Source organism: Hyperolius riggenbachi, chromosome 4 (genome assembly GCF_040937935.1).
Source record: "Hyperolius riggenbachi isolate aHypRig1 chromosome 4, aHypRig1.pri, whole genome shotgun sequence".
Lineage (NCBI taxonomy): Eukaryota > Metazoa > Chordata > Amphibia > Anura > Hyperoliidae > Hyperolius > Hyperolius riggenbachi.
In genome coordinates, this window is record NC_090649.1 from 493,871,628 (window position 1) to 493,885,776 (window position 14,149).

The window sequence follows — 14,149 nt, forward strand, 5'->3', positions numbered from 1 at the left end:
GCCACTGATTAGCAGCCGGCCACTGTGCCAGCAGCAGTAACAGCCATTGATTAGCACCTGCCACTGTGCCAGCAGCAGTAACAGCCATTGATTAGCACCCGCCACTATGCCAGCAGCAGTAACAGCCACTAATTAGCACCCGCCACTGTGCCAGCAGCAGTAACAGCCACTGATTAGCACCTGCCACTGTGCTAACTGCACACGGTATATGGGTTATTTCCTGTGAAAATGTTTTTTGCAAAATGTCACAGGCACACAGTGTACCTAACGGCAATCAACAAAAATGGTTCTAATTTTCGCTAGTTTGGCCCCCTAGCGCACTCAAGAATGGGGAAATGTGGCCCTTGGCCTAAAAAGTTTGGTCACCACTGCACTAAGGGAACTGCACAAGAAATATGAAAACAATTTGTGATTAAATATGTTGTTGTTTTTTTTTTCAATGACTGTAATCAAAGTTTATCAGAATCATATTCTTCATTTATACACAGTGTTCTCGCCACATGGTTGGCTACTGTAATAGCACCAGTATGATGGTGAGATGCATCCTGCCTTGCAAGTACTCCTAGATTTGCATCAATAATCCATCTGCAGATGGAATACTGACTCCTATCTCCTCTTTCTGGAATGGTCATACCTGCCAACCCATAGTATTGGAATATTGACTCATACCTGCGAACCCATAGTATTGGAATATTGACTCATACCTGCGAACCCATAGTATTGGAATATTGACTCATACCTGCGAACCCATAGTATTGGAATATTGACTCATACCTGCGAACCCATAGTATTGGAATATTGTAGTTGTCAGGCGCAGTTCATTTACTGAGTACTCCTAGATTCATTACCCAAACTGATAGCAATGACACTGCCGCTGACCACATGTGACTACCGATGCTGCCAGCCGTTTGGAGAGATGAAAGCCATCATTTCCCACAATGCATCAAAGTTCACAGAGAGGAAATTAGCAGGGTCATGGCCCTGACATCACACTGTGGGGGAGGGGTTTCACCACAATATCAGACACACAGACTGCCCCCCCCCCCCCCCATGATTTATTCAAGAAAAGGTGAAGATTTCTCATGAAACGGGGGCTGGGGGTGAACAACTACTGATTGGGATGAAGTTCGATCTTGGGTTAGAGATTCTCTTTAAAGGGAACCTGAACCAAGTAAAATTGTTTAAAATAAACACATGATGTAAAGTTCAATTGTACTGCTGCGCTCTCCAATCCTGTAGATAAAAAACACTATAGATTGTAAAGCACGGGGCATTGTGTAATTATGACATTACTGACACTACCAGGAAGAGCCACAAGATGGTGCATTACACGTATGCATAAGCAAGGGGTTTGCGCAATTTATGATAAAGTAAATACATGTAACAAATGGTGACAATTATAGATAACAGAATATAATCTTAAAGGTTTTTTTATGTGTTTTTGTAAACCATGCCCATTTGGAAACAGTGTCAATGATCTTCCAATCAGTAGGCGGCAGGTACTATGTAGTTAGACGTCAGGTGTCAGGAGGCGGAGCCCCCGAGTCTGGCGTAGGGCGGAGCTATACGTCTGACGTCGTACGGATCCAGGAAGCGCACAGACCGGCTGGTCAATCGAGAAGCGCACGGAATCAGACCCTGCGACTGGATGAGGAGGCGGAACGGGGGAGCGCGGACTTCCTAAGACGCACCCGGGAGCCAGACGGATGGGCATTGGTATCCATCTGTATACGATATGCGCAGACTGCTTCTGAAGGCGTAAGTGAGATGTTATTGCGCACAGAGGCATTCTCAACAGTATTACGCTATATGCGTCTTTTTTTCTCTTTTAGGTTTTTATTGAGCATTTTTAACAGTGAGAATAAAGAAAAGTCCTTGCAGGAGGATTTTGTAAACTACTGGGGATCGTGCAATTGATTGGATCAATATAGAGTGCAGTTTCCACCCATGTAAAGAGGTGGGCTACATCTGGTGAGCAGTGTGGCATGTATTGTGGTGGATTGGCACTGGTCACAGGTGTAAATACAGAGGCACGGTGTCTGCAATAATTGAACGGTTTTGCCATTTGAACTGTATTACCCTATGTGGAGATCCTTTTTTTCTACAGAAACAAGCAGATTTGGTTATAATGCTCTGCCTAAAGGTGCCCATACACTCGTCAGATTGGCAGCAGATAGATAAGAAATGCATCTTATGATCTATCTGATGCGTTTTTAGAACATTTTTTACCATGATAGAATTCCAATAGATTTCAGTTTGAAATCTATTGAAAAACGATCTGATGGCATTTTTTTGCCATCAGATTTCCATTAAGGCCAATGCAAACTGATAAGCAATCTCATCAGATCGACCTAAATTTTCCATCCTGCCAGCTCGATGGAAATCCATCGAAATCGGCCATCGATCGGTCGATTGGCCAACCGATTTGCAAACGATCGATCGATCGATCGGGATCGATCGGTCGGATCGGCCAGAAAATCGGCTGAGTGTATGGGCCCCTTAAGACCCACCTGAGGTGGTACTAATCTGGTGAGCATCTAGTGAGAGGGGATGAGGGAGATAGATGTGATTAATCATCTGGGGAGCACAAAACACGGGTGACTTCTAGGAGATGGAATAGTGTAATATAAAGTCCGAACAATATTGCCTTATGTGGAGTTTGTGTTTTATTTACAGGATTGGAGAGAGCAGCAGTACAATTGAACTTTATTATCTAGTAACTGGACTTTCTGCAGCGAACTCATTGACTGTTGGTTGTATTAAGTGGTAATCATTGTGTGAACTGTGGCGCAGTGTTTTAGGATTTGAAACACGTGATGTACCTGCAAATTAATTTTACACACTTACCTCACCACCAGTTCCTCTCAGAAGCTCATTTTCTTCTCACAATGATTCCATCCAGTTCTAACAACATTTTGTCCGAACTGAAATGTATCAGTTACTGTCGGTTATAACTGAAAGGACAACTGATGAGCAAGGTAATGTCCAAGTTTCCTTATGGCTCAAGTGGGCGTTATTGCAGTGTAACAGTGTGCTGACCAGGAAGTTGTTATAGGGTAATGGCCATTCTCAAAATTGAGAACTGAGCATTCCATTGATCACAGTGGGAGGAGAAAGATGAAAGGACACCTGAAGTGAGAGGAATAAGTAAGCTGCCGAATGCATTTCCTTTTCTACAATGCCAGTTGCCTGGCAGCCCTGCTGATCTGTCGTGCACCAGTAGTGTCTGGATCACACACCTGAAGCAAGCATGAGGCAATTGCAGTAAAACATTTGATCTGCGAATGCTTGTTCACGGTCTATGGCTTAACGTTTCAGAGGCAGGGGGATCAGCAGCACAGCCAGGCAATCTGCCTTCCTTAAAAGGAAATAAATGTTATCCCCCATATCCTTCTCGCTTCAGTTGTCCTTTAAGGAGTAGACTACACGGGAGGTAAGTATGTCGTGTATGTTTATTTTGACTTAATTTTCAGTTCAGGTTCTCTTTAACCACTTAAGCCCACAGGGTTGAAATTCTTTTGCATCTGAGCAACTTTCACCTCCCATTTATTTGCCAATAACTTTATCACTACTCATCACAATGAATGGATCTATATCTTGTTTTTTCCGCCACCAATTCGGCTTTCTGTGGGTGATACATTTTGCTGAAAATGAATTTATTCTAAATCCATTTTATCAGGAATATTAAGAAAGAAATGGAAAAAAATCATTATTTCTCAGCTTTTGGCCATTATAGTTTAAAATTCATACATGCTACCATAATACATACCCATGTACTTTATTTGCCAATTTGTCCTGCTTATTACACCATTTAAATGATGTCCCTATCACAATGTATGGCGCCGATATTTTATTTGGAAGTAAAGGTGCAATTTTTCAATTTGCGTCCATCACTATTTACAAGCCCATAATTTTAAAAAAAATATAATATACTCCTTTGACATGCATATTTATAAAGTTCAGACCCTTAGGTAACTATTTATGTGTTTTGTTTTGTTTTATTATTATTGTAAAAAAAAAATTAATTTTTTTTATTAAAAATTGTATGAGGGTAATTTTTGGTGTGGGAGGTAAACAGTTTATTTTTAATGTAAAAAAGTGTATATGTCTAAAGGAAAATGTATGTGGGTGTAGTTTTACTATTTGGCCACAAGATGGCCACAGTCAAATAGTCCTGGGAGCGATCGAGCTTGCTACCAGGAAGAAGAAAGAAGACACGGAACTTTTTGGCACGCAGAAAAGCTGAGCTGCAGCGTCTAGAGAGACTCTTGTCGGCTTTTCTCCGGGGGGATGCGATCGGTGAAAGGGATCTATAATCCCTTTCACTGTTCGCTCGGCTAACGGCAGGTAGCGGGAGTGTGCACGGGGGGGGGGGGGGGGGAATAGGGTGGGGCGGGGGGGGCCACGGGAGCGCGCGCGACCCTCGGGAGTGCGCGCAGCCTAACTAGACGAGAAATCTCGTCCAGTTAGGCTTAAGTGGTTAAGGTACAGTGAAAAGACTATACCAAAAAATGAAATGTCAAAAGCCCTGATATGTCCTCTGTTATATCATAACTATTTGGCATTAGTGTTATTGTGATAGTTCTCCATTACAAACCTCCAGAATTGTAAGTCATTAAAGAAATCCTATCCAACCAGACTTTTTGGCACAACTTTGAGCAGGCATCACAGAAGGCATGACTGCATTTGGCAACAAAAAAGGCAGGCAAGGCATGACGGCACTGGGGACAGAAGATTTGCCCCGAGGCCCGCCCCCGGCTCTCAGCACTTCCTGCACATTCCTCCCGCTTACCGTATGGTTGGGTCACTATTTGAGGTAATCCATACACCAGCAAAATTGTTTGCATAGATTTTGTTCTCCAGGAACTGTCCTCTCCCTTTCTCGTGGACGTAGATCCCTCCCGTCTGGCCGTGGTGAATTTCACATCGGACCACCGTGGGGTTGGCATAGGCTTTCACCTCAAAGCCTGCTATTCGATTTCTGTGGATGTTGCAGCTTTCAAAGTAGCCCTGCAAGAAACCACAGCTGGTTATTTATCTTCCACACACAACACCACATGGGAGGTTTTTATCATTTTTTCTGAAGCGAAGCTCTACTATTCAATGAACTTTGCTCCTGAGCTTTCCCAGAGATAATTTTTCATTTTCAAAGATTTTCAGCACTGAACTAAAGAAGATAGTAAAAAATAAATACCGTATATGCCGGCGTATAACACGACTGAGCATATAAGAAGACCCCCCAAATTTGCCAGTTAAAATATAGAGTTTGGGATACACTCGCCGTATAAGACTACCCCCACCTCTGCATCCTCCATCCACCTGCCCCACCCCTGTATACCAACCCCTTTGCACCTAACATCAAAATGATTGTATCATAAAAGATTTATCATAGGACAATATAGGACATAAACAGAACAAATGTATAAAATATTTACTGAATAAAAGATACCGGTAGTAGCAACTGGCATTACCGGGGGGGGGGGGGTTGCAGTCATCAGGGGAGGGAACAGAGATCGCGCTGTGCTGGCCATGCGGGGACCGATGACTCCATCACTGTACCATGTGCTGGAGTCATCAGGGAATTGTTGCAGGCTTCGGGCTCTCCATTTTGCGTTAAAGTTTCCAGCAATCCAGATGGCATATTGCGAACAGCCACTCGCGCGGGTAATAGAGCAGCTTCCTGGTTACGGGTCACCTAACCGGTGACATGTGTGCTCCACAGTCCGCCGGCAATCTCTTCCGGCGTGAGCACACATGCCACCATTGGAGCACACACGTCACCAGTCAGGTGACCCCCGAACCAGGAAGCTGCTCTATTACCTACGCGAGTGGCTGTTCGCAATATGCCATCTGGATTGCTGGAAACTTTAACTCAAAACAAAGAGCCCAAAGCCTGCAACGTTTCCCGATGACAGCAGCACCCGGTTACAGGTCAGCCTAACATGTGCTGACACCTGGCAGCCTGTCACCCGGCATATAAGACGACCCCCAACTTTTCAGAAGATTTTCAGGGGTTAAAAAGTCGTCTCATACGCCAGAATATACGGTAAGGAATATTCTAGAGTCCTGATTAACTGGGACTCCACCAACCTTGATTATGTGGCAGTAAAACAGGGAGTTTGCATAACCCTCTCTCATTACTACAGAACAGCGCGCAGCAGAACACTCCGGGTGCAGACTTCTTACAGCTACCAGCTGCATCCTCAACAGTCATGTGTCACATGACATGCATCGAGTCACGTGACACATCAGGAGCCACAAGCCAAGGTGTTTAGAAGTCACTGCTCTGCATTAGCGGGAGAGAGGGCTCTGTGTTGGGGGGTGGTAAACAGAGACCTTACGCATTCTCTGCCTGTGCAGGTAGTACAGACCCTACTGTGTCAGTTATTTTGAGCATTTCCTCACTTGCTGGGGGGCTCAAGTTAATTAACAAGGAAAATATCTCCTGAAAGAAAACTCTAGTAAATTGAATAGGTGCTAATGTGTTTAGCTCATCTCTGCATAGGTGTGTGGTGGATTATTATCTTCCCTGTATAGCTTATAACAGAAATGTTCTGCATAGTCTCATAGTTTGTGTACTCCTAACACAGCATGAAGGGTACTACCGCTAAAGCACAGAAGAGAGATTTCAGCTGAGTACTTAAAGGGGTTCTGTGGTTCTTTATAAAAACTGACATTTATCTGGAGCCTCTACCGGCCCCCTGCAGCAGTCCTGTCCAGCGCCATCCTCTACGATCCTCCGTACTCCGCCGCACGCGCCCTCGCGTCTCCGGGAGCTTACTGTGCAGGAGCAGTGCGAGAAAACTTCATACTGTGCCTGCGCTGGAGGCTCCCGGAGACGTGAGCGGAAGTGAGAGCGAGGATGCGCAAGTTAGACAAATAATTGGATTTTAACCGGCGGCGGGGAACGGAGGATCGTAGAGGATGGCGCAAGACAGGCCAGTTGCAGGGGGTCGGTAGAAGCCCCAGGTAAGGGTTTTATAAAAGAACCACAGAACCCCTTTAACGTTAAACATGCCAGGCCCTGTCTGAATCAGGATGGATGACTGGGGTGGGAATATCGCGGAGATTAATATACCTATCCTGACGCCTTCAGGTGATGCTCCGCCCCTCACCCTGGCAGTGTGTCCATGGCCACAATTCCAAAGACTGCCAAAGCTCTTTGGAAACCTCTGCCTGCAAGGCCACGGTCCGCCCCCAGCTCAGCAGCACCCACCAATCAGGCTGTGGCTGCTGAGCTGGGGGCAGGGTGAGCGCCTTGGCAGCGAATAAAAAAAAAATTGCCAGGGTCTGTTCTTTGAGAGGGGTGGAGTAATCACCTGCCTGGAGGGAGGACGTCAGGACAGCTGAGTATTTAACCCCACAAGTTCATCATTCAGACATGTCATTTTTGCGTTTAGGTACTCTTTAAACTGCAGAGGGTCTTGTGAATAGTCTCTCTGGTTTATTTAGCTTTGCCAAAAGCTGCCATTTAACTTTTGAGAAAACACCTTATTTGTAGAACTGATGTTTCTGAGAATTAATGGACAGCTGATACAGACAGTAAAGGGTTATATCAGCCTCTACTGCTCCTCTGACATATGTATGTTTACAGTAGAGAGGCCCTGCAGTGTCAGAATCAGGCAATGCTATTGACTTGGCACAGACACGACGGTGAAACGATTTTCAAGTAAAGGGGCTGCAGCTGTTCAAACAAAAAGCATTAGTGGAACCACTTTGTGGGGGGAGTTTACAATAAAGCTCTTGAGTTCAAATATATAGTAAAAAACAATTTTTTTGTGCATAATAAAACATAGCTATCATTCCCTGGAAAGAAAAAAAAAATCTGTGCAAAAATATAATACAAAAATTATATAGTTACAAGATACGAGAGTGTGAATCATACCATTCCGTGGTCAAACGTGAAAACACCGACATCCCGGCCGTGGTGTATATGGTTTCTCCTAATGATGGGGTTCCCATGGTTTTTTACCCATATACCAGCTAGCGCATTATTGGAAATTTCATTGTCTTCATAGATCCCCTGCAGGACAAAAATCACAGTGAAATTCCTGTCAACTGACCAAGTCTTAGCACTTTTACAGACTTTGTCACTAGAAAAAGAGCACTTCCAGTTTACCCATTTACTTAGGTATAAACACAAACACTCTGGGAGAAAACAGATCTTAACCAATTCACAACTGAGAGGTTTTACCCCTGGAGCACCAGAGCAATTTTCACCTTTCAGCGCTTCTTCCATTCATTAGTCTATAACTTTATCATTACTTATCGCAATGAAATGAACTATATCGTTTTTTTCTCCACCAATTAGGCTTTCTTTAGGTGGGACATTATGCCAAGAATTATTTTATTCTAAATGTGTTATAATGGGAAAATAGGAAAAAATGTGGGGAAAAAAAATCATTTTTCGGTTTTCGGCCATTATAATTTTCAAATAATGCATGCTACTGTAATTAGAACCCATGAAATGTATTTGCCCATTTGTCCCAGTTATAAAACCGTTTAAATAATGTCCATATCACAATGTTTGGCGCCAATATTTTATTTGGAAATAAAGGTGCATGTTTTTCAGTTTTGCGTCCATCCCCAATTACAAGCCCATAGTTTATAAAGTAACAGTGTTATACCCTCTTGACATAAATATTTTAAAAGTTCAGTCCCTAAGGTAACTATTTGTTTTTTTTTTTTTTCATTGCAATTTTTTTTTTTTAATTGCAAAAAAAATTGGGGAGTGTGGGAGGTAAGGAGTTAATTTTTAGTGTAAAACTATTGTATTTGTATATGAAAAATGCTTTAGGGTGTAGTTTTACTATTTGGCCACAAGATAGCCGCAGTAACTTTTTGTTTATGCGACCTGCAAGCGTACAGGAAGTACGCTTGCAGGAAGTGTTATGAGGTTGGGAAACTGGGTTTTCTTCCACAATGATCGCTGCTTCTCATAGAAGCAGCGGATTATTAAGGGGGCTTAGATCAACGAACGGGAACGGTTTTCCAGTTCATTGATCTCCGGGCGAGCGGGCGGCGGCGTGCACGAGAGTGGGTGCGCGCGCACGGGTGAGCTCCGTCCCTGGGGGTGAAAGGATGGAAAAAGGGACGGAGATATCCACACCGCTGGGGGTAAAGTGGTTAAACTTATTGGCCATCAACAACCGCCAAAATTTCAGAAATTCAGACAGAGGTCATTCAGCAACTCTCAGGGAAAAATGGTTTCATTTTAGAAGGTAAGACTTTACACACTGTGCCTGTCATGACACTGCTGTAATTTAAAAAGCATCTCTGCAACAGTCTTTGCAGACACACACATATATATATATATATATATATATATATATATATATATATATATATATATATATATATATATATATATATATATATATATATATATATATATATATATATATATATTGACCATAAAACATGCCCAAATGTATAAAGTTCTGAAAAGGAATGATACGATTTACTGGCTAACGAATTGAAGAGTAAGCTTTGTGCGGCACAGTGGTGTAATGTGGTGTACTATAGTCCCTTTTTCCATTACAAGTTTACTTTAATGCCAATTGACACCCACAAAATCAAATTCCATTTACCCATTCTGTGTTTTTTATGCAGCCTGGAACCTATAAGCCTGTAACCTATCTAATCAGAAATGTTTCTTCAGTTGTAATAAATCTTATCTCAGTCCACCTGGCTTTTATTTGGTACATTCCTGACAAGGAAGCTTGTCATCTTTCCTCTCACATTTCTGCTCCTCACCGATTGGCTCAAGGCAATTCAGTGAGCTGCTGCTGTCAGATCTCTATGCTGTGCTCACATGTGTTTATAAAGCAAGCTAGCTATGACAGTGCAGTTTCTAGGAGAACAAAAAAGGGAGGAAATGACATCAGCATTGGATTCAGTTAGAGGGAGTTAAGATGGAAAATACCAGGAACAGTTCTCTATTTACTGTATAAAATGCAGTGAAATCACAATGTGGACAGTACAATACATATGTAAGTAGAACAAGTATTTATCTACTTATAGTACGTGTGTTTTTTTCCTGGGATAGTATGGATGTCCCTGCTGCTTTAAGAATTCAGTACAGCCCAAAATTACTTTTCCTTGTTTTATCCAAAACCCCAGCAGCAGCAGATGTTCTGATCCCAAATGGACACCAAGTCATCTTGTTATAGCTTCTAAAATGTCATTCTCCCAGAGGTGGGCATTAGAGTCCTAAGCCAGCAACACTCGCCCCTCAAGCAATATTACAGGTTAGCTGAGGCTTCCCACTGTTCAGCACTACATTTTTAATGAAGGAATCTTTTAGTATTGTTGATGCATCTTGCAGTCTTTGTCCTCTGCGTGAGATGTCTGCTAATGGCAAAGGCTGCTCTAATCTATGCAGCTACCTAAAAGATAATGTCAAATACATCAATGTCTGCGACAGTACGGCAACCTCTTCCAAGGAACGATTACAATCGCTGCGTCTGACATTTAGTGACAGAGTGTAATTCTCACTACAAATATAAAAGCAGAAATCAGAGAATAAAGAGCAACGATTACCTCTGCATGGTCGGTGATATACAGTCCTACATTTTCACAGTCACTGATGTTACAGTGTTTGATGGTGGGACACGCCCCCTGGCCACTCACACATACTGCAGAGCCGACTGCAAGGAAAAAACAGCAATCAGCGCATACCGGGGAAATGACACCGCTACGCTGTCTGGCCAGACAAGAATACGCGGGTTACCTGTGCAAGTGCTGCGGATGATACAGTGATCAATGACCGGGCTGCAGTTCACTGTGATCTCTAAACAATGATGTGCATTGTGGTGCTGGGCAGACTTGTCATCAGGGTTAAACTATAATAAAAACCGAGGAAGAGAAAAAAAACTAATTAAAACATTACTGATCAACCATCATCAGCTTATCTATCACATCATACATACTCTGTACAGCAGGGGTGCCTTGAGTAGATCGCAATCTACAGGTAGATCGCAAAGGACTTCATGGTAGATCCCGACCACACTACATTTTCCATTCTATATATACAATTGTGCTTCTAAAATTGTACATAAGTAGATTACTCAGGACTGGAGACGGTACAAAAATCATCCGACTCCAACTCAGATGACTCAGTTTACGAAACCACTGACTCCAACTCCGACTCCTCAGTTTATGAAACCTCCAACTCAGACCCCTCAGTTTATGAAACCTCCGACTCAGACCCCTCAGTTTATGAAACCTCCAACTCAGACCCCTCAGTTTATGAAACCTCCAACTCAGACCCCTCAGTTTATGAAACCTCCAACTCAGACCCCTCATGTGACGCCGGGCGACGCCCAGTCGTCCGAGGATTCGCGGCCGATTGTCCGATCGCAACCGTGATCGGAAAACTGACATTCTTTATTTTTAAAATAGAAGTTTTTCCTTCCTGCCTTCCCCCCCCCTTTTGCCATGAGGGCTGAATGGGCCTGCGTTAGCATATGGCTAAAGCAACCTGGTTTAGCAAGAAATCCTGTTAAGGCTCCCGGAAAAGCTCTGGTGACACTAATGTGCTAATTGGGCAGAGCTGAAATACCAACAGAGTCTATTCAACAGGGGAAGCTAGCACAGCATGAGGTCTATTGACACCTACATTCCTCCCAGTCTTGACGGCACCGACTAAACTGAGTATGGAATGCATGGTGTTGATAACTTTGTCACATTTTGCAAATACCATCCATGGGAGGAATATGAAAATTACATAATTTTGTTTCCCTAATTCTGTAGAATATGGTGATACTAGACATAGCCAGGTAACCCGAGCAGGGGCTGAGATATGAATAATGGGGTCCCCGTGCGCCCCAAATATTGCAAGTTTGATGTCCTATGAACGTGTATTCTCAGCCCAATCTGAATATGAAATCGGTTTGCATGTGCGACAAAACCCCGGCGGGGTATGAAATTGGACATATTTTGTGGATGGCTGGAAGTTCCTCCCCTGAGAACTCACTGCCTGACACGCCCCTGGGCTGAGCTTGAGACTCCGCCCAGAAATGTCAGTGCTCAAAACTGATTGCATGAGGACCCCCAGCCAATTCCCCCACTTTCCATCATACCGAAAAGACTGCCACTGCTTGGGGAAATAGCAGTGGCCATCTTGCAGGCGGAGCAACGGCCATGTGGTTCGGCCATATTGCGAACTAACTGCAACAAAGGAACTTTGTCTTTTCCCGAACGGACTTTCCACAGAATCATAAGTATTCGTTCTTTTTATCCCTTTTTCTTTTATGTACTGGGTTATCACTGTCTCTCATCGTTTAATTGTTCACGATTGTCTGTATATATTAATTATTTATATTGTAACAAATAAAGGCTTTTTAAAAGGTCTTTACCTCTCAGTAAAACCTTCTATTCAGTATACACAGACGAGACCTAAACTTCCGAAGGGACGCTACTGTTTTGATAGATAGATAGGAATTGCACAGTTTTAACCGGTTGTTTGTTTCACAGGTCTATAGCCAGTTAGCAGTTTTCTCTGGGCTGATAGAAAACAGAGATGGTGGCAAATCTACCCCTGGGTTGGAGTAAAAGTGTATTTTCGTAACCTCACAGGCTCCCTACTGCGTCGTGACGCTCAAACTCCGCCAATTCTACGCAGATTGCGTCCATAGCTCTCAATCTGTGTGCTAGAATCGGATCGGACGGTTTTGCGTGTTCACGGCCAGTGGGGCTCTTGTGACACCTCAGTTTATGAAACCTCCAACTCAGACCCCTCAGTTTATGACACCTCCAACTCAGACCCCTCAGTTTATGAAACCTCAGACTCAGACCCCACAGTTTATGAAACCTCCAACTCAGACCCCTCAGTTTATGAAACCTCCAACTCAGACCCCTCAGTTTATGAAACCTCCAACTCAGACCCCTCAGTTTATGAAACCTCCAACTCAGACCCCTCAGTTTATGAAACCTCCAACTCAGACCCCTCAGTTTATGAAACCTCTAACTCAGACCCCTCAGTTTATGAAACCTCCAACTCAGACCCCTCAGTTTATGAAACCTCCAACTCAGACCCCTCAGTTTATGAAACCTCCAACTCAGACCCCTCAGTTTATGAAACCTCCAACTCAGACCCCTCAGTTTATGAAACCTCCAACTCAGACCCCTCAGTTTATGAAACCTCCAACTCAGACCCCTCAGTTTATGAAACCTCCAACTCAGACCCCTCAGTTTATGAAACCTCCAACTCAGACCCCTCAGTTTATGAAACCTCCAACTCAGACCCCTCAGTTTATGAAACCTCCAACTCAGACCCCTCAGTTTATGAAACCTCCAACTCAGACCCCTCAGTTTATGAAACCTCCAACTCAGACCCCTCAGTTTATGAAACCTCCAACTCAGACCCCTCAGTTTATGAAACCTCCGACTCCAACTCAGACCCCTCAGTTTATGAAACCTCCGACTCCTATTTCAACTCCAGCTACCCAAAATGGCTCAGACTCCTTGACTCCGACTCTTTAGTCTGATACTTACCCAGGGCTATGGATTTGGTACAAAAATCATCCGACTTCCGACTCCTCAGCCCTGAGATTATTTTGACTTGCTAATTTTTAAAGTAGCCTGTCAGAAAATCTCTTATTAATGCAGAGAAATTATCTCCATCTTGCTTTGAGTTGATTATATGTGTTTTGAAATGTTTTGCAAATTATTTAATTATTTTTTAATTATAGTGAAGATGTCACGAGCCGAAAAAGTGTGGGCACCCCTGCTGTACAGATATGTAAACATACAATACATCATTGGGTAAATAAAACATTTACTGTAACTGTACCGCAAATTACTTATGTGGTATAAACATAAAAGTTTCCAGGTAGTGTTCCAAGAGTCAGATAGTGAAATATTTTCCAGGCGGGGGGATATTAATAGACTTGTGTCTGAGGGCAACAGGAGCGGAAGACACTTCCTGTATCAACTGGAATGACATTGCACACGCACAAGTGACCACATAGACCACTAAACTTAAATACAACTGAACGATTTTGAATATATTTAAAACAAAAATGACACATGCAGCATTAAAACATGGCTTTAAAGTAAACCAGAGATGAGTAACTTGGCGCAGTACTCTCCCAGCGGCCTGAGAGACGGAGAGAGCGCATTGCGCATGTGTTGACTGGCCGAAGTT

General features: G+C 43.3%; 1 protein-coding gene across 2 annotated transcripts in view; it reads right to left on the bottom strand.

Annotated features, from left to right (window-relative positions):
• FBXO11 (F-box protein 11) overlaps positions 1–14,149 on the bottom strand; it is a 166,622-nt gene that overhangs the window by 36,967 nt on the left and 115,506 nt on the right. For both annotated transcript variants that reach the window (XM_068233055.1, XM_068233054.1), the window contains exons 9-12: positions 10,733–10,844; positions 10,543–10,649; positions 7,886–8,023; positions 4,793–5,010 (exon numbers count right to left, since the gene is read on the bottom strand). In XM_068233055.1, the coding sequence (XP_068089156.1) occupies positions 4,793–5,010; positions 7,886–8,023; positions 10,543–10,649; positions 10,733–10,844 (575 nt within the window). The remainder of the gene's footprint in view (positions 1–4,792; positions 5,011–7,885; positions 8,024–10,542; positions 10,650–10,732; positions 10,845–14,149) is intronic.